Here is a 21677-nt window from a genome sequence, read left to right on the forward strand (position 1 = left end):
AAGGTATATTTCATTTGCAACACACACAAGATGCTGAGGAACTCAATGGGTCAGGCAGCATCTACGGAGCGAAATAAACAGTTGACACTTTGGGCTGAGGCCCTTCATCAAGTATCCTGATGAAGATTCTCAGCCTGAAACATCGACTGTCCATTCCCTCTATAATATAAAAAGTTCCTCCAGCTCTTTGTGCATGTTGCTCAAGATTTCCTGTATCTGCAGAATCTCGTGTTTCTGATATATTTCACTTGACACAAAGGTTATTTGGACAAGGATGCAGAGTTAGTCTTGTGAGAGTCTGTTCTGGTGAGTTAGTCTGGATGTTATAGCCACAGGATAAGGTTTTTTTAAAGGTTGAGGAGCATTTTTTTCAATTGCCAAAAACACAATAGGTTAGGTGGTCTTCCAAGTAATAAATTCTTTAAGTATCCAGTACTGTTCTCTGGCTTATGGGGACTTTAAAGTCATTTTTGTGAACCAGGTGTAATAGTGCAATGTGTTTGCTACAACCAGCCATGAGCTCTCCATCTCAAATATACCAGGAAAAAGCAGGAAAACCAATAAGCATTCAAAACAAATTTGCTGGTGGAATGCAGCAGGCCAGGCAGCATCTAGAGGAAGAAGTACTGTCGACGTTTCGGGTCAAGACCCTTTGTCAGGACTAACTGAAAGAAGAGATAGTAAGAGATTTGAAAGTGGGAGGGGGAGAGGGAGATCCAAAATGATAGGAGGGGGAGGCATGAAGCTAAGAACTGGAAAGGTGATTGGCAAAAGGGATACAGAGCTGGAGAAGAGAGAGGATCATGGGACTGGAGGCCTAGGGAGAAAGTAGGGTGGGGAGGAGAGCACCAGAGGAAGATGGAGAACAGGCACGGAGTGATTGTGAGAGGGACAGAGAGAGAAAAAAGGGGAAAAATAATAAATCAATCAATCAATCAATCAATGAAGGGTGGGGTAAGAAGGGGAGGAGGGGCATTAACAGAAGTTTGAGAAATCAATGTTCATGCCATTAGGTTGGAGGCTACCCAGATGGAATATAAGGTGTGTTCCTCTAACCTGAGTGTGGCTTCATCTTGACAGTAGAGGAGGCCATGGATTGACATATCAGAATGGGAATGGGACATAGAATTAAAATGTGTGGCCACTGGGAGATTCTGCTTTCTCTGGCAGACCGAGTGTAGGTGTTCAGCGAAATGGTCTCCCAGTCTGCGTCGGGTCTCACCAATATATAGAAGGCCGCACTGGGAGCTCCAGACACAGTATATCACACCAGCGGACTCACAGGTGAAGTGTTGCCTCACCTGGAAGGACTGTCTGGGGCCCTGAATGTTAGTGAGGGAGGAATCGTAAGGGCAGGTGTAGCACTTGTTCTGCTTACAAGGATAAGAGCCAGGAGGGAGATCAGTAGGAAAGGATGGGGGGGGGGGGACAATTGGACAAGGGAGTCGTGTAGGGAGCGATCCCTGCGGAAAGCAGAAGGGGGGGGGGAGGTGCTTGGTGGTGGGATCCCGTTGGAGGTGGTGGAAGTTATGGAGAATTATATGTTGGACTCAGAGGCTGGTGGGGTGGTAGGTGAGGACAAGAGGAACCCTATTCCTAGTGGGGTGGCGGGAGGATGTGGTGAGAGCAGATGTGCATGAAATGGGAGAGATGCGTTTGAGAGCAGAGTTGATGGTGGAGAAAGGGAATATAATTCTCCGTAACTTCTGTCACCTCCGATGGGATCCCACCACCAAGCACATCTTTCCCTCCCCCCACTTTCTGCTTTCCACAGGGATCGCTCCCTACGCGACTCCCTTCCCACCGATCTCCCACCCGGCACTGCTTTTCTGCTTGATCAATGCGAATGTTCACAGAACGTAGGACACACCACAGCACAGCCCTTTAGTCCATGATGTTGTGCTGAATATTCCATGATCAATCTAACTTCCCTCCTATACAACCTATAACCCTCCATTTTTCTTACATCTATGTAGCTGTGTAAGAGTACCTTAAATGACCCTACTGTATCAGCCTCTACCACCACTTCTAGTTCTCCTAAGTCCTTTCTAAGCTCCTTCCTGGTGTTCTTATAACTCTCAAGATCATCATCAGATTTTTGCATCTTAAACCTCAAGTATGCCCCCTTCTTCCTTTTGACTAAATGTTCCACCTCTCTTGTCAATCATGGTTCCTTCACCCTGCCATCCAAAACCTGTCTCAGTGGGACAACTTATCCAGAACCCCCATGCAAGTACTATACTCCCTAAACAACCACAACTTTTCTGCTGTGAATTTCCTTGAGAACATAAGTTTCAGTTTATATTTCCAAATTCCTGGCCAATACTATCATAATTAGCCCACTCCCAATTAAACACTAACCCAATTCATTTGTTCCTATCCTTGCCCATGGTTTTGCTAAAGATCAGGGAGTTGTGTTCACAATCTCCAAAATGCTCTCCCATTGAGAGATTTGTCACCTGACCAGGCTCATTCCCTAGTTCTAGATCCAGTATGGCCTCGGTTCAGTCATTCATTTCATTCAAGGCTAAGCTTGATATCTTTTTTGGATAGTAAATAGTCAAAAAATGTGAAACTTACAACAAAAATGTGTAATGGAGATAAATAAGATTAGCAAAGATGAATATGTGATGGTGAACATGGAAGTGATAGACCAAAGGGCCTGTTTCTTTACTGCATGATGTCACGACTTCAGCCATAATGTTTAGGAATGGTGGAGAAAGTTTAAGTGGGTCACATGGCCTATTCCTGTTAAATTTTTCACAACCTGGTTGGAGCCATTCAGCCCACCAGATGTTTGCTGGCACATTTCAAGATTCAAAATTTAACTGTGCATTGAGATTTCAAAACCAAATAAATCTGGATGTAAAACCAATCTTACTTTATTTCTTGTCTTGTGCCTGACAGGTAAACACGTTGTTCAGAGTCATGCATCTCCAGCAAGTGGCGCCATTTCAATCCGAGTTCACATGTGAGGTTAGGGAGGGTACAGTCCTAGCCTGCAGCAGAGTCCAGATCCCTTTCAAGTTCAGGCCACGGACTGCCGGTTCTCTGAGTGTCGATTACTTCCATATTGCACGGCCAGGCAACAGCTCCAAGTCTCTGCTGAAGGTGACCGGGTCATGCAAAGGTACAAATAATTAGATTAGACTCCAAAGCCAAGATTAGATTAGATTTATTAGTCTCGTGTATACCGAAACATAGTGAAATGTGTTGCTAGCATTAACAACCAACAGTTTCAAATGTTGGGGGGATGCCTGCAAGTGTCGCCATGTTTCCAGTGCCAACATAGAATACTCATATTGTTCAGCTGAGCAAAACACAGGCAATATACAACAAGACAGACACAGCAACAGCAAGACAAACTAATTCCTATCTAATCCTCATCAGAGATCACTAGCACTCTTGACTGCAGGATCACTGGTCTTCATCCACAACACCTGCTGACCTGACCTCCATCCTTGGGGATTCCAAAAAGCAGATACCAAAAGTTTCTTCAGATATATAAAGTGTAAAAGAGAAGCAAGAGTAGATATCAGACCACTGGAAAATTATACTGGAGAGGTAGTAATGGGGGACAAGGAAATGGCTGATGAACTGAATAAGTACTTTCAACAGTCATCACTGTGGAAGACACTAGCAGTATCTGGAAGTTCGAGAGTGTCAAGGGGCAGAAATGTGTGAAGTTGCCATTACTACGGAGAAGGTTCTTGGGAAACAGAAAGGCTTGAAGGTAGATAAGTCACCTGGACCAGTTGGTATATGCCCCATGGTTCTGAAAGGGTGGCTGAAGAGATTGTGGATGCATTAGTAATGATCTTTCAAAGATCAATTAATTCTGGCATGGTTCTGGAGGAATAGAAAATTGCTAATGTCACTCTACTCTTCAAGAAGGGAGAGAGGCAGAAGAAAGGAAATTATAAGCCAGTTAGTCTGACCTCAGTGGTTGGGAAGACGTTGGAGTTAATTGTTAAGAATGTGGTTTCAGGATACTTGGAGGAACAAGATAAAAAGGCCCTAATCTGCATGGTTTCATTAAGGGAAAATCTTGCCTGACTAATTTGTTGGAATTCTTTGAAGAAATAACAAACCAGATGTACAAAGGAGGATCAGTTGATGTTGCGTACTTGGATTTTCAGAAGATTTTTGACTAGATGCCACACGAGGCTGCTTAACAAGCTTAGAGCCCATGGTATTGCAGGAAATATATTAGCATGGATAGAGTGTTGGTTGATTGGCAAGAGGCAAAGAGTGGGAGTACTTTTCTGGTTGTCTGCTGATGATGAGTGGTGTTCCACGGGGTCTGTATTGGGACCATTGCTTTTTACATTATGCTATGCCTATAAAAAGTATTCACCCCACCCCCTTGGAAGTTTTATTGTTTTACAACGTTGAATCACTATGGCTTTAATTTAGCTTTTTTTGACACTGATCAACAGAAAAAGACTATGTCATAGTAAAACAAATTTCTACAAATTGATCTAAATTTGTCACAATTATTAAACATAAAATAATTGTTTGCATAAGTAGTCAGTATTTAGTAGATGTGCCTTTGGCAACAATTACAGCCTTGAGTCTATGTGGATTGGTCTCTATCAGCTTTGCACATCTGAACACTGCAATTTTCTCCCATTCTTCGTTACAAAACTGCTCAAGATCTGTTAGATTGCATGGGGATCATAAGTGAGCAATCTTTCTCTGTCATGGTCTGGTCCGAGAAGTCTGCATTCCGGTTCACAGTCCGGTCTGTGAACTCTAGACTCCGGGTCTTCTGGCTGTCCCTTGTTTCATTTGGGCTTAATCATAGGAACCTGATGCTCGAATTGAGGCTGGGAATATAAGTGTCCCTTGGGTCGAATGTAGGTGCTGTCTTGTCATTATCCCGTCCTCGCCTCTGTGGGGTTCATCTTGTCAGTATCCTGTCCTTGTCTCTGTGGGGTTCGTCTTGTCATTATCCTGTCCCCGCCTCTGTGGGGTTCATCTTGTCATTATCCTATCCTCGCCTCTGTGGGGTTTGTCTTGTCATTATCCTGTCCTCGCCTCTTGTGGGGTTCGTCTTGTCAGTATCCTGTCCTTGCCTCTGTGGGGTTTGTCTTGTCAGGATCCTGTCCTCGCCTCTGTGGGAATTGTCTTGTCAGTATCCTGCCCTCACCTCTGTGGGAATTGTCTTGTCAGTATCCTGCCCTCGCCTCTGTGGGGTAAGTCAGTCTGTCTTTGCTGTTACCCTATGGTTGGATCTGTCCCTCCCTGTCCTTGCCTCCGTTGGGTAAGACAGGCTCTCTTTGCTGTTACCCTGTGGCTGGACTGTTCCCTTCTTTCAGCAACCCACACCTGAAGCCTTGCCTGTAACCTCCCCTGCGTCCTCACCTGTATCGCTGTCAAGTTTAGCTGCTGGAGTGAGACCAGAGCATTGCCACGCCAACAGAAGGAACTACCTATCGTTGAGCTTGGAACTATCTCTTTTATATCCCCTTGTTTAGTGTCTGTGTATGAGTCCTGGCCCTACATCCTGTCCCCAAGGAGGGGTCCTGACTCTGTGTAAGCCCCAGCCCTATGTCCTGCTCCCAAGGAGGGGTCCCGGCTCTGTGTTCAGTGTACCCATGCTTGAGTCCAAGGCTCAGTAGGCAGGCTGTTTGCCACTACTCAAATGGACTGTAGTTGTATTGTTGTCTCGTATCCAGCTCAGTAGGCAGGCTGTTTGCCGCTACTCGAATGGACTATCATTGTTTGTCGTTCCGTGTCCAAATCCAAGGCTCCGAGGAGATTTCCAGTCCGGGTCCAAGTCTATGTCATAACCCAGGCCCTGAGTCCTGGTCTCGTCCAGGGCCGGTGTCCGTGTCCAGCTACGCCTCTCCCCATTTCTGCTTTGCTCTCTCTCGACCAAGACCTAGTCTGAGTTTCATGTCCTCGTCCAGCCCTGGAGTCCCGCGTCCTGCCCCCATGTCCAGTCCTCTCCTGGATCCGGAGTCCGAGCCCGAGTCAAGACCCAGGTTCTAGGTCCCTGTCCAATCTCTGGCTTGGAGCCCTTGTCCAGGTTCCTAGTTCCTCATCCAGGACCCTCTCCTAGTCTAGTCCTAACCCAGGCCTTGTATTCTAGTCTTGTCCAGCATTATTTCTCCCCCTCTTCCCTTGCTTTCTTGTCACACCTAGTCCTGTCCCTAGTACTTCAGTGTCTGTGTCTTGAATTTGGGTCGGTTTCCAACACCCACTGTAAGACATTTTCAAGTCCAGTCACAAATTCTCAACTGGATTGATGTCTGGACTCTGACTTGGCCACTCCAGGACATTAACTTTGTTGTTTTTAAGCTACTCCTTTGGCTTTATGCTTGGGGTCATTGTTTTGCTTGAGAATAAATCTTCGCCCAAGTCACAGTTCTCTTGCAGACTGCATCAGGTTTGCCTCCAGGATTTCCCAGTATTTTGCTGCATTTATTTTACCCTTTATCTTCACAAGCCTTCCGGTACCTGCTGCAGTGAAGCATCCTCACAGCACAATGCTTCAAGGTAGGGATGTTAGGTTTTTGATGATGTGCGGTGTTTGGCATACGCCAAACATAGTGTTTACTCTGATGGTCAAAAGGCTCAATTTTGGTTTCATCAGACCATAGAACCTTCTTCTAACTGACTTCAGAGTCTCCCACATGCCTTCTGGGAAATTCTAGCCAAGATTTCATGTGACTTTTTTTCAACTGTGGCTTTCTTTTTGCCATTCTCCCATAAAGCTGCAATTACTGAAGCACCTTGGCAACAGTTGTTGTATGTGCAGCCTCTCCCATCTCCACCATTGAAGCTTGTAACTCCTCCAGAGTTGTCATAGATCTCTTGGTGGCCTCCCTCACTAGTCCCCTTCTTGCATCTTCACTCAGTTTTCGAGGTTGGCCTGCTCTGGGCAGATTTACAGCTGTGCGTTATTCTTTCCATTTCATGATGATTGACTTAACTGTACTCCAAGGAATATTCAGTGACTTGTAAGTTTTCTTCATCCATCTCCTGACTTGTGCTTTTCAGTAACCTTATCGTGGAGTTACTTGGAGAGTTTATTTGACATTACGGTGTAGTTTTTGCCAGGATACTGACTCGTCAGCAGATGGACCTCCCAGATATAGGGGCATTTTTACTGAAATCAATTGAAACACCTTGACTGCACATGACGATCTCCATTTAACTGATTATGGGTCTTCTAAAACTAATTGGCTGCACTAGTGATGATTTGGTGTTTCATATTAAAGGGGGTGAATACTTAAGCAATCAATTATTTTGTATTTTATATTTGTAATTAATTTAGATCACTTTGTAGAGATCTGTTTTTACTTTGACGCACAAGTCTTTTTTAGTTGATCAAAAAAAGCTAAATGAAATTCACTGTGATTCAATGTTGTAAAACAATAAACATGAAAATTTCCAAGGAAGTCAGTATTTTTTATTGGCACAGTATCTGAATGATTTGGATGACAGAATTGATGGCTTTGTGATCACATTTGTGGATTATATGAAGACAGGTTTTAGGTGCAGGTAGTTTTGAAGAAGTAGAAAGGATACAGAAAGATTGGACAGATTAGGAGAATGGGCAAAGAAATGGCAGATGGAATACAGTGTCGAAGTGTATGGTCATGCATTTTGGTAGAAGAAATAAAAGCATAGACTATTTTCTAAATGTAGAGGCAATTCAAAAATCTGAGGTGAAAGGGACTTGGGAGTCTTTGTACAAGATTCCCTAAAGGTTAATTTTCAGGTTAAGTCAGTGTAGAGGAAGACATGTGCGATGTTAGCATTCATTTCAAGGGGTCTAGAATATAAAAGGAAGGATGTAATGTTGATGCTTTATAAAGCATTATAATGCTTTATAAAGTGTTGTGAGTAGTTTTGGGCTCCTTGGCTAGGACAGGATGTGCTGATATTGGAGAGAGCTCAAAGGAGGTTCATAAAAATTGTTACTGGATTGAAAGGATTGTTATATGAGGACTGTTTGATGGCTCTGGGCCTGTACTCACTGGAATTCAAAGGAATGAGGGGTGACCTCATTGAAACCTATCAAATGTTGAAAGGTCCTGATAGAGTGGATGTGGATAGGATGTTTCCTATAATGGTAAAGTATAAGACCAGAAGACACAGCCTTAGAACGGGGGGGGGGGGGGACGGACATCCTTTCAGAACAGAGATAAGGAGGAATTTCTTCAGCCATGGAGTGGTGAATCTGTGGAATTCATTGCCACAAGCAGCTGTGGAAGCCAAGTCACTAGGTTTATTTAAGGCAGAGTTTGATAGATTCTTGATTAGTCAGGCCATGAAGGGTTATAGGGAAAAGGTAGGAGATTGGGCTGAGGGGAAAATGGATCAGCTATGATGAAATGGTGGAGCAGACATGATGGATCAAATGGTCTAATTCTACTCCTATATCTTATGGTCTTATGGATTGTTGGTGTCTAACATCTGGATATGCCAATGGATTTTGGGCCTCTGGACCTGCCCGTACAGACTTCTGACCCTGGGATTCAAGGGAGATTCAAACTTACATCCATGGATTCAAGTCCAGTCCTCCGACTACTCGTGCCAAAAGCCATTTTCAAGTACTTACCCTTGCTTCTTTCACCTGCTCACGATGGAGAGTGTACTGCATCACATCATGGTATGAAAATACCAATGCCTTTGAACAACAAAGTCTATAAAAGTAGTTGATACATTTTAGTCCATTGTAGATAAAGACCTCTTCACCACTGAGCACATCAACAAGGAGGGCTGTCGCAGGAAAGCAGCATTCATCATCGAGGATCCCCACCACCCAGGCCATGCTCTCTTCTCCCTGTTGCCATCATGAAGGAGGTACAGATGCTTCAGGTTCAGGAACTGTTATTACCCCTCAACCATCAGGCTCTTGAACCAGTACCGATAACTTATCTCAATCTCACTCATTGAAATGATCTCGCAACTTATGGACTCACTTCCAAGGACACTTCATCTCATATTCTCGATATTTACTGCTTATTCATTTATTATTATTATTTTGTTTTCTTTGTCTTTTTGTATTTGCGCATTTTATTGTCTTTTCCACATTGGTTGTTTGTTCATCTTTGATGTGTGCAGTTTTTCATTGATTCTATTGTGTTTTTGTATTTACTGTGAATGATTGCAAAAAATGAATCTCAGATAAGTATATGGTGATAAAAGTGTGTTTTGGTAATAAATTTACTTTGAACTTCTGGTAGGACAGTTCTGAGCATCATAACTTGTACCTTAAATCTTTATCTTTTGAGTTTCAGCCCTTCCTATTAACTCTTAAACAAAACCTTCATGACATTGAATATCTTATGTTTTCTTAGTTTCTTATGTTTTATGTTTTCTTAGTTATATTTTCTGTTATCTAACTAAGGAAATGAAAAATTTCCTAATGCCTACTCCTATAGCTTGGAACGTGTACCACTAAGCTGAAAGAAAGTTTCTATCCCACTTTTATAAGACTATTGAAAAGTCCCCTAGTTCAATAAGAAGTGACTCTTGACCTCACTATGTACCTTGTTATGATTGTACACCTTATTGTCTACCTGCACTTCACTTTCTCTGTAACTGCAACATTCTATTCTGAATTCTGTTATTGTTTTCCCATGTAGTAGCTTAATTCATCATTGTAATGAATAGTAAGCAAAAAATATTTTTCACTGTATCTCAGTGCATGTGACAATAATAAGCTAATTTACCAGTTGTCTATTGACATCTGAATGCCAACTTCAAATGCCGATCGAGAACATATTAGCGGCATAGTAGTATAGTGGCTAGCATATTGCATCACATTTCCAATGATCTGGATTGAATTCCTGCTAGCAACTGTAAGGTGTCTGTATGTTCTCTCCATGACTGCATGGGATTCCTCTGGATATTCCATTTTCCTCCCACATTCTAAAAGCACACGGGTTAGAGTTAGTAAGTTGTGTGCATGCTATGAAGCGTGGCAACATTTGCAACCTGACCTTAAAACATCCTCGGACTCTGTTGGTCATTGACTCAATGACACATTTCACTGTATGTTTCAATGTGCATCTGGCAAATAAAGCTGATCTTTTTAATCTATTTAAAAAATTTGAGTGAGTAATATTTAGGAAGCAACAAGGCTCTATCAAGTTGCCTTTCATCCTTCTTCACTCCAAAGAGAATTGCACTAGCTCACTAAACTCATAAACCATGCATAATTATCCTCAAAATGCCTAGGTGATATGTTTCAGATATTCATGAACATACAAATATGGGGTCAGAATTTCTGGGAAAACTCCATTGCTGCTCTTTGAGATTGTGGTGCAGAATGTAAGTAAGCAGGTGTGGCTATGGTTTGATAGCAATTACACCCTCACTGTATGGGAGTGTAAGTCTGAATTATGATCTTGATTCTCAGACTGTCCTTTGTTGAAGTCAATACTGCCACATGTTGAGCCAAAGCTATATAAAGCCCATTTTTTCCAATTATCTACTTTCTTAGAAGTTTGCACAGATTCAGCATGTCACTTAAAACTTTGACAAAGGTCTATAAATGCATAGTGGGGAGTATCATAACTGGTATCATAATGGTCTGATGTGGAAACATCAGTGCCCTATAACTTGATTTTAACTGACATGTGGCTGTTGTTTTAGTATTTATTGTCGTGTTTACTATTTATTGTTGCACTTGTTATCTTATGATTGCACTTGCCCCTGGGAAACGCTGTCTCATTTTTGCCCTGCAGAGCTGATGTATGGTTGGAATGACAATAAAGTTTTTGAATCTTGAATCTTGAAAATGGTGGAATCAGCCCAGTCCATCATCCCAGGCAAAGCTGTGTCCACCATGGAGCACATTTATAAGGAGTGCTGCCACAAGAAAGCAGCATCTATCATCAAGGACTCCACCATCCAGGCCATCCAGGAGCAGTTAATAGCATACAACCATTAGGCTCCTGAGCCAGTGTGGATCACTTCACTCACCAAAGTTCTGAACTGATTCCATATGATTCCACTTTCAAGCAGTCATTACAACTCAAGTTCTCAATATTTTGTTTATTTGTGAAGTTTGTCTTCTTTTGCACAATGGTTCTTAGCCTGTTTATGCATTGTTTTAAGCAAATTCTATAATATTCATTTTTCCTGTGAATGCCTGCAAGAAAATGAATCTCAAGGTAATATATGATAACATTGGTAATAAATGTACTTTGAACTTTGAATTGTCTAAGTGGCCTTCTCTGGTAGGTATCGCTGAATGCCATAAAGGAGGTTGAATTGCAAAGCTTCTGATGCTGGGTTTCAGTACCTTATGGGATGATGGATGTAAAGAAATGAGGAGGTTAAAAAAAATTACAATAAAATTTTTGTACTCTTGTTCCAGGACCAGTAGTGTCACTCTCAGACCTGAAACTGAATTTTGGTTGTGTGTTCCTCAACGATGCCCTGACCTACACCATGGAAATCAGTAACACGTCAGACGTGCCAACATTTTACCAGTTTGAAATTGACTGCTGCCAAAGTGTGTTTGTTATTGATCAACCATGTGGCTTCTTGGGAGGGGAGTCAACTGAGACACTGAAGATAACATTCCGACCTCCCCATCCCATGAACTATTACAGAAGAGTGGCTTGTCTCATCCATCATCAGGTACAGTGAAGCTTCACATAAAACAGTACTTGTTATTTCAGTTTGTAAAATTTCATTTGTATAAGTAGGTAATAAGACCGTAAGATATAGGATCAGAAGTAGGCCATTCAGCCTATCGAGTCTGCTCTGCCATTCAATCATGGACTGATCCAATTCTTCCAGTCATCCCTACTCCCCTGCCTTTTCCCCATACCCTTTGATGGCCAGGACGATAACAAAAAAGGCTCTTGTAGAAGTAAAAAAATTAACCTGTTTGTGGAGTGACAGAACACTTCACTTCTCTTTTTCAGTTCTCCTTTTTGGCTCCCCTCTTACCTCTTTTCTCCTCCTCACCTGTCTAACTAACAACCCCCTCTGGTGCCCCTCCTCCTTCCCTTTCTCCCGTCGTCTACTCTCCACTCCTATCAGATTCCTTCTTCTTCTTCAGTACTTTATCTTTTCCACCTATCACTTCTCAGCTTCTCATTTCATCCTTCCCCCCTCAAATGTGGTTTCACCTTGTAGCTTGTACTTATGCCCCTCCCTTGCTCCCTTGCCCTTTCCTCTCCAGTTCTGATGAAGCGTCTTGGCCCAAAATTTGACTGCTTATTCCCCTCCATGGATGCTGTGGAGGATGTGAGGTGACCTGATAGAGGTGTATATGATAATGAGAGGCATTGATCATGTGGATAGTCAGAGGCTTTTTCCCAGGGCTGAAGTGGCTAACATGAGAAGGCACAGCTTTAAGGTGCCTGGAAGTAGGTACAGAGGAGATGTCAGGGGTAAGATTTTTATGCAGAGAGTGGTGAGTGCATGGAGTGGGCTGCCGGCGATGGTGGTGGAGGAGGATATAATAGGGTCTTTTAAGAGAGTCTTGGATAGGAGTCTTGGAGCTTCGAAAAATAAAAGGCTATGGGTAACCAGAGTAGTTGCTAAAGGAAGTACATGTGCAGCACAGCATTGTGGGCCAAAGGGCCTGTATTGAGCTGTAGGTTTTCTATGTTCTATTTTGTAAATCTGTTAGGAACTGCCAGTGTTTCGGGTCAAAAACCTGCATCGGGACTAGAATATGAAACAAAGAATAGATATGATAATAATGTTTAAGAGGCATTTAGACAGGCAGGGAATGGAGGGATGTTGACCACATGCAGTCATATTGAAGTAGTTTGGGTTGGCATCATGCTTGGACATTGTGGCCCGAAGAGCTTGTGCTTGAAAAATTACTGCTCGTCCTTCTCTGGTCTGAAAACCCATCTGGTTCATTAATGTTGTCCAGCAGAGGAAATCTGGCTTGCATGCAACTTCAATTGACTTTGAAACTTTGAAATAATTTAACAAGAGATTCTACAGATGCTGAAATTCAGAGTAACACACAGAAAGTGCTGGAGGGACTTAGCATCTATGGAAAAGAATAAACAAAATGAGTCCTGATGAAAGGTCTCGGGCTAAAACATCAACAGTTTATTCCTTTTCATAGATGCTGCCTGATATGTTGAGTTCCTCCAACATTTTCTGTGTGTTGACCAGAATGTGTAACTTGTTACTTCATGGTGTGAGCTTGAAGTAAATAAAAGAGCTGAAATTAATAAGAAACTGGATTTCCTCTGTATTTTCAGCATCTGCACAATCTCTAGTGTCCACATCCTGGTTACTCTTTGAGCAAAGAATTTTCTTCTAAGTTCTTTATCAACGTCAATTTTACAGTGATGCATCAACTGTTCAGAGGCATGTGCAGCCAATGAACATCTAACCATCTAAATTTTCCTATCTTTGTTACAGGATCCCTTGTTTTTGGATTTAATGGGTACCTGCCACTCAGACCAGGTAACACCGACGATTCTCACGTCAAAGCACCTGGAAATATACCGTACCAACATGATACGTGGACTGACCTTCTACCCTCCAGATATACTGACGATGATGCTACAGGAAGGCAAGTTGCAGCTTGATGCTGATGGTGCCCTGGTGTTGGCTGCTGAGAAATGCTGCAAGTCCATAGACCTGGATAGTAATGAGGTAACGGTTTCTCCCTCTTTTCTCTTTTTTTCTGGCCTGGAAGGTTGCAACTGGTTGGGAAATTAGTTTATTGTTGTTGCGTGTAGTGAGGTTAGATTGATTTCAATCTATCTCACTGCCTCAGTAAAGCAGTCAACACAATCAATGACCCCTTCCACCCTGGACATTCGCTCTTCTCCCTTGTTTCATTGGGCAGGAGGTATAAAAGCCTGAAAGCACTTACCATCAGGCTGAAGGGCTGCTTCTATTATAAGAGTATTGTTGAATGGTTCCGCAGAACAATAAGATGGACTCTTGACCTCACAATCTGCTTTGTTATGAACTTGCACCTTATTGTCTGCCTGCATTGTACTTTGTAGTTGCTAGGCTTTATTCTACATTGTTATTGTTTTACCTTGTAGTACCTCCAATGCACTGTATAATGCTTTGACTTGTATGAACAGCATCCAAGACAAATTTTCACACAGCCTTCATACATGTGACAATAATAAACTCATTCTAATTCCATCTATATGATCCATGCACAAGTTGGGTCAAAGGGCCCACTTCTGTACTTCTTTTACTCTATCACTCTTAAGTACTCAGCAGTCCATGCAGCATGTGTGGAGAGAGCAAGAATCAACCATTTAAACTGATTAACTCTGTTTTTCTCATTCACCATTTTCTGTTTCTGTTTCGGATTTCCAGAATCTGCAGGTTTTCCTTTATGTTCAATCTACCAGTTGTGTTGACTCTTAAATGCTTCCTGAATTGATTGAACAAGCCTCTCAGTTCAAAACTAGTTAGCAGTGGATGATAGATGTTGGGCCCCAGAGATACCCAGATTCTGACATACAGTATGGATTAAACAAATACTGTATGAGCAAGGTTGATATTTACTGCTAATCACTAATTGTCCATGAATGCTGCTGGTTAGCTGCATTTCTGAACCAAAGCAACACTCACAAAATGCTGGAGGATTTCAGCATGTCAGCATCTATGGAAATGAATAAAATGTTAATGTTTTGGGCCAAGACCCTTCTTCAGGACTGGAAAGGAAGGGGAAGCCAGCTGGATGGGAAAGATCAAGGGCTGGAATAAAGGAATATAATAGGAGAAGAGTGTTCCATGAGAGAAAGAGAAGCGGGAGGGACCCCAGTAGGGGGTGATAGGCAGATGAGGAGAAGAGGTAAGAGGCCAGAGTGGGGTATAGAAGAGAGGGAAGGAGGAGGGAAAAATTGTTGAAAGGAGAAAATAATGTTTATGCTATCAGGTTGGATTAGTCTCATTGTGGCAAAACTGGAGGCCGTGGACCGACATGTCAGAATGGGAATGGGGATAAAATTTAAAATGATTAGTTACTGGGAAAATCCACTTTTGGTGGTTAGAGCAGTGGTGCTCGACGAAGTGGTTCCCTAATTTATGTAGGTCTCACCAACATAGAGGAGGCTGCATTAGGATACAATAGATGACCCCAAAAGATTCACAGGTGAAGTGTTGCGTCACTTGGAAGAACTGGGTGCTTGAATGGAGGTAAGAAAGGAGGTAAATGGGCAGGTGTAGCATTTCTGGCACCTGCAGTGGTATGTGCCAGGAGGGAGGTTAGTGGGAAGGATAAGTGGACAAAGGAATCATGGGGGGTGCGATTTCTGCAGAAAGTGAAGAGTGGGGAGGAGGTAAAGGTATGGTTGTTAGTAGGTTCCCCTTGAAGATGGTGGAAGTTGTGGTGAGGGCAAGTGCAACTCTATCTCTGTTAAGTCAGTGGAAAGATGGGGTGAGTGCAGATGTCTGGGAAATGAAAAGATGTGGGTGATGGCAGCATCAATGGTGGAGGAAGGGAAACCCCATACTTCGAAGAAGGAGGACATTTCTAATGTCCTGGAAAGGAAAGCCTCATCCTGTGAACTGATGTGGCAGAGACGAAGGAACTGAGGAAAGGGAATAGCATTTTTACAGGAGACAGTGGAAAGAGATATATGTAGGTAAGATAGCCATGTGAATTGCTAGGTTTATAAAAGATGTCAGTAGACAGTTTGTCTCCAGAGATGGAGACAGAGGGATTGAGAAAGGGCAAAGAGATGTCAGAAATGGACCTTGAATTTAAAGGCAGGGTTAAAGTTGGAGGCAAATTTGATGACATTGACAAGCTCAACATGGGTGCATGAAGCAGCATCACTGTAGTCATCAATGTAGCACAGGAATAATTGGAAGCATTACCAGGAAAGGCTTCAAACATGGACTGTTCTGTGTAGGCAAAGAGAAGGCAGTCATAGCTGGGCCCATGCAGTACCCATGGCTACCCCTCGGGTTTGGTGATAGCAGGAGGAGTCAAAGGACAAATTATTAAGGGTGAAGGCTGGTTTTGTGGTGTGGTGGGGTTTGGTTGGGTCCTTTGTTGAGAAAGAATGATAGCTTTACGGCCTTTTTGATGGAGGATAGAAGTATATAGGGATTAGACATCCATGGTAAAATGAGGCAGTCAGGGCCAAGGAATTGAAAGTTGTCAAGGAGAACATGCGAAGTGTTGTGGAAGTAGATGGGAAGGGACTGAACCAAGCAGAACAGATTGGAACCGAGGCATGTATACATGAGTTCAGTAAGGCAGGAGAAGGCAGAGACAATGGGCCTATCTGAATAGTCAGTTTGAATCTTGGATAGGAGGAAGAAATGAACTGTGGGGTGGGGCAACTCTGAGTTTGGTGGCGGTGGATGGGAGTTCTCCAGAGGTAATGAGGATGGTATTGGAGATAATTTTCTGATGGTTGGCAGAGGAGTCTTTTTCAATAGGTAGGTAGAAGGAGGTGTCTAAGAGTTGCCTCCTGGCTCCAGCGAGGTAGAAGTCAGTCCACCACACTACAACAGGACCCCCTTTCTCTGCAGGTTTCATGGTAACATTAGGATTGGTGTGCAGGGTTTGAAGGGCAGGCAGTTGGGTTTGAGGAAAGAGTGGTGCTGAGGTCCAGCCCATTGATGTCTCATCAAGAATTGGAGAAGAACAGATCCAGAGAAGGCAGAGTGAGGTATCCAAGAAGAGGAGTGGATGGAGACAGAAGAAGGGATCATCAGTGTGGGGTAGAGAATCCTTGCCAAAGAAGTGGGTTTGGAGATGGAAGAAGAGTTTGTTGTGACAGGTGTGGAATTCAAGAGGTGCGGATAAAGGGGGACAAAGGTGAGGATCCTTGCTGAGGATAGAACATTCTGCCTTGGAGAGGGGAAGGTCAGAGGGAATGGAGCAGACACAGCAGTATCTTTTCCCCTACCCTTCCCTCTTCTTCTATTCCCTTCTCTGGCCTGTTCTCCTCACCAGCCTATCACCTCTCCTTGGTCTCCCTCCCTCTTCCCTTGATCCCATGGTCCACCATCCTCTCCTATTAAATTCTTTCTTTTCCACCTCTTTACTTTTTCCACTCAGCTGGCTTTATCTATCATCTTCTAGTCCTCCTTCTCTCCCCACCTTTTTATTCTGGCATTTTAGAAACATAGAAACATTGAAAACCTACAGCACAATACAGATCTTTTAGCCCACAAAGCTGTGCTGAACATGTCCTTACCTTAGAGCTACCTAGGCTTACCATAGCCCTCTATTTTTCTAAACTCCATGTACCAATCCAGGAGTCTCTTAAAAGGCCCTATCATTTCCGCCTTCACCACCGTTGCGGGCAGCCTATTCCATGCACTCTCTGCATAAAAAAACTTACCCCTGACATCTCCTCTATACCTGCTTCCAAGCACCTTAAAACTATGCTCTCTCATGCTAGCCATTTCAGCCCTGGGAAAAAGCCTCTGATTATCCGCATGATCATTGCCTTTCATTATCTTCTACACGTCTATCAGCTCATCTCTCATCCTCTGTCGCTCCGAGGAGAAAAGGCCGAGTTCACTCAAACTATTCTCCTAAGGCATGTTCGCCAATCCAGACACCAGCCTTGAAAATCTCCTCTGCACCCTTTCTATGGTTTCCACGTCCTTCCTGTAGTGTGGTGACCAGAACTGAGCACAGTACTCCACGTGGGGTCTGACCAGGGTCCTGTATATCTGCAACATTACCTCTTGGCTTTTAAACTCAATCCCACAATTGATGAAGGCCAATGCACCGTATGCCTTCTTAACCACACAGTCAACCTGTGTAACAGCTTTGAGTGTCCTATGGACTTGGACCCCAAGATCCCTCTGATCTTCCACACTGCCAAGAGTCTTGCCATTAATGCTATATTGTTCCATCATATTTGACCTACCAAAATGAACCACCTCACACATATCTGGGTTGAACTCCATCTGCCACTTCTCAGCCCAGTTTTGCATCCTATCAATGTCCCGCTGTAACCTCTGACAGCCCTCCACACTATCTACAACACCCTCAACCTTTGTGTCATCAGCAAATTTACTAACCCATCCCTTCACTTCCTCATCCAGGTCGTTTATAAAGATCAGAAAGAGTAGGGGTCCCATAACAGATCCCTGATGCACACCACTGGTCACCAGTTTCCATGCAGGATATGATCCAACTACAACCACTCTTTGCCTTCTGTGGGCAAGCCAGTTCTGGATCCACAAAGCAATGTCCCTTTGGATCCCATGCCTCCTTACTTTCTTAATAAGCCTTGCATGGGATACCTTATCAAATGCCTTACTAAAATCGATATTCACTACATCTACTGCTCAACCTTCATCAATATGTTTAGTCACATCCTCAAAAATTCAATCAGGCTTGTAAGGCCTTTGACAAAGCCATGCTGACTATTCCTAATCATATTATGCCTCTCCAAGTGTTTATAAATCCTGCATCTCAGGATCTTCTCTATCAACTTACCAACCACTGAAGTAAGACTCACTGGTCTATAATTTCCTGGGCTATCCTACTCCCTTTCTTGAATAACATCTGTAACCCTCCAATCCTCCAGAGCCTCTCCAATCCTCATTGATGATGCAAGGATCATCGCCAGAGGCTCAGCAATCTCCTTCCTCACTTCCCACAGTAGTCTGGGGTACATTCTGTCCAGTCCCAGTGACTTATCCAATTTGATTCTTTCCAAAAGCTTATTCTCCTCTTGGAAGCTTATTTACATATTGTGTATTACATATTACATATTCCTGAATGTATCTAACAGACTCCACCCCATCTAAACCCTCACTCTAGGGAGATGCCAATCAATATTTGGGAAATTAAAATCTCCCACCACAACAATCCTGTTATTATTACTCTTTTCCAGAATCTGTGTCCCTATCTGTTCCTCGATGTCCTTGTTACTATTGGGTGGTCTATAAAAAATACTCAGTAGAGTTATTAACCCCTTCCTATTTCTAACTTCCACCACAGAGACTCTGTAGACAACCCCTCCATGACTTCCTCCTTTTCTGCAACTGTGACACAATCTCTGATCAACAGTGCCACGCCCCACCTCTTTTGCCTCTCTCCCTATCCTTTCTGAAACATCTAAATCCTGGCACTCCCAGTAGCCATTCCTGCCCCTGCACCATCCAAGTCGCTTTAATGGCCACAACATCATAGCTCCAAGTACTGATCCACGTCTAAGCTCATCTGCTTTGTTCATAATACTCCTTGCATTAAAATAGACACATCTCAACCCATCGGTCTGAGCGCATCCCTTCTCTATCTTCTGCCTACCCTCCTTTTCGCACTGTCTCCAAGCTTTCTCTATTTGTGAGCTAACCTCCCTTTCCTCCGTCACTTCTGTTCAGTTCCCACCTCCCGCCAATTGTAGTTTAAACTCTCCCCAATAGCCTTTGCAAAACTCCCCACCAGGATATTGGTCCCCCTCAGATTCAAGTGCGACCTGTCCTTTTTATACATATCACACCTGCTCCAGAAGAGGTCCCAATGATCCAGAAATCGGAATCCCTGCCCCCTGATCCAATTCCGCAGCCACACATTTATCCTCCACTTCATTCTATTCCTATACTCACTGTCACGCAGCACAGGCAGTAATCCCAAGATTACTACTTTTGAGGTCCTGTGTCTCAACTTCCTAACTCCCTGTAGTCTGTTTTCAGGATCTCTTCCCTTTTCCTACCTATGTTGTCAGTACCAATATGTACCACAACCTTTGGCTGTTCTCCTTTCCACTTCAAGATATCGTGGACGTGATCAGAAACATCGCGGACCCTGGCACCTGGGAGGCAAACTACCAGCTGTGTTTCTTTCCTGCATCCAATGAATTGCCTGTCTGACCCCCTAACTATAGAGTCCTCTATCACTACTGCCATCCTCTTCCCTTCCCTACCCTTTTGAGCCATAGGGCGAGACTCTGTGCCAGAGGGATGGCCACTGTTGGTTCCCCCAGGTAGGCCACCTCCCCCAACAGTACTCAAACAGGAGTACTTATTGTTAAGGGGAACAGCCACTGAGGTATTCTCTAGCATCTGCTTCTTGCTCTTCCCTCTCCTGACTGTTACCCATTTATCTGTCTCCCAAGGCCTCAGTGACTACCTGCCTATAGCTCTATCTATCACCTACTCACTCTCCCTGACCAGACAAATATCATTGAGCTGCATTTCCAGTTCACTAACGTGGTCCCTAAGGAGCTGCAGCTCAACGCACTTGGTGCAGATGTGGCCAATCGGGAGGCTGGGAGTCTCCAGGACCTCCCACATCTGACACCGAGCACAGAATACTGGCCTCATACACATAATTTCTGTATGTATTCTAAACAGATAACCTACCTCGCCTTGATCCTTTATTGCCTAAGCCCCGTTGAGCAAAAGCCTTCCTACTCTGTCACCTGCTCTGTAGAGCTGTCGCCTATTTTAGCTCTTCCTGCTGTTCTCACTGACCGACCTCCATGCATTGGTGTAGTCATGCCCCATTCCAAACGCTAAAGAAATTTTCCCCCTTCCTTCCCAATCTTGAAGAAAGGTCTTGTCCCAAAACATCGATCATTTATGAATTCCCATAGATGCTGCCTGACCTGCTGAGTTCTTCCAGCATTTTGTCTGTGTTATTCTGGATTCCCAGCATCTGCAAAATTTCTTGTGTTTTTTGTACCATCTCAGTCTGTGCTTAAGTGATTCTTAGAGGGTTGTTCAGTAGCAATGATGAAGTTATGAAGTTATTTCAGAATGAAGATGTTGTGTAAACTGATGGAATGCTTTGAGCTGATGTTGTTTCCAGATAGGTTCTACCTTGCTCTAAATGGGCTGCAAATAAGAAGAATGTAGACAAGACAGAGGAGAAGAATTAGGCCATTTGGCCCATTGGGTCTGCTGTACTGATCATGACTAATTTATTATCCCTCTCAACCCCATTCTCCTGCCTTCTCCTGTAACCTTTCACACCCTTATTAATCAATAGCTTATCAACCTCTGCTTTAAATATACCCAATGACTTGGCCCCTGCAGCTGTTTGTGGCAATGAAGTCCACAGGTTTGCCACCCTCTAGCAAAAGAAATTCCTCCTCACCTCTGTTATAAAGGGATGCCCTCTTATTCTGATGCTTTGATCTCTGGTCCTAGACTCTCCAATTATTGGAAATATCCTTCCAATATCCACTCTATTCAGGCCTTTCAATGTTCAATAGGTTTCAATGATGGGAGCTGTTGTGTCTGTAAATTGCTACAATACATTTTCTAAAAGGAGTAAACTTTAAGCTGGTGGATAGAATTGGAGTTGTTTACTATTGTCACATGTACCAAGATACAGTGAAGTGCACACAAAATGCTGGAGGTGCTCAGCAGGTCAGGCAACATCTGTGGAGGGGAATATACTGTTGACGTTCAGGTGAGAAGGGTCTCTGCCCAAAAAACCAAATGTTTATTCTCCTTCATAGATGCCAGTTGGCTTACTGAGTTCCTCCAGCATGCTGTGTGTGTTACTCAAGATTTTCAGCATCTGTAGAATCTTTTGTGTTTATAAGACACAGTGAAAAAACCTGTCTTGCATTATGTTCATACAGATCAATTCATTACACATGGCATTGAGGTAGAGCAAGGTAAAACAAAGCTATGCATGATAAAGTATATTAACTATAGAGAAAGTGCAGTGCAGTAGACAATAAGGTGGAAGAACATACTGACATAGATGGTGAGGTCAAGAGTCCATTTTATTATAGAACATAGAATAGTACAGCACAGTACAG

General features: G+C 43.3%; 1 protein-coding gene across 4 annotated transcripts in view; it reads left to right on the forward strand.

Moving 5' to 3' along the window:
* Positions 1 to 21677, forward strand: part of cfap65 (cilia and flagella associated protein 65) — a 210152-nt gene that overhangs the window by 64132 nt on the left and 124343 nt on the right. For all 4 annotated transcript variants that reach the window (XM_059967610.1, XM_059967611.1, XM_059967612.1 and 1 more), the window contains exons 8-10: positions 2908 to 3130; positions 11345 to 11610; positions 13369 to 13605. In XM_059967610.1, the coding sequence (XP_059823593.1) occupies positions 2908 to 3130; positions 11345 to 11610; positions 13369 to 13605 (726 nt within the window). The remainder of the gene's footprint in view (positions 1 to 2907; positions 3131 to 11344; positions 11611 to 13368; positions 13606 to 21677) is intronic.

This window comes from Hypanus sabinus, chromosome 4, assembly GCF_030144855.1.
Source record: "Hypanus sabinus isolate sHypSab1 chromosome 4, sHypSab1.hap1, whole genome shotgun sequence".
NCBI lineage: Eukaryota > Metazoa > Chordata > Chondrichthyes > Myliobatiformes > Dasyatidae > Hypanus > Hypanus sabinus.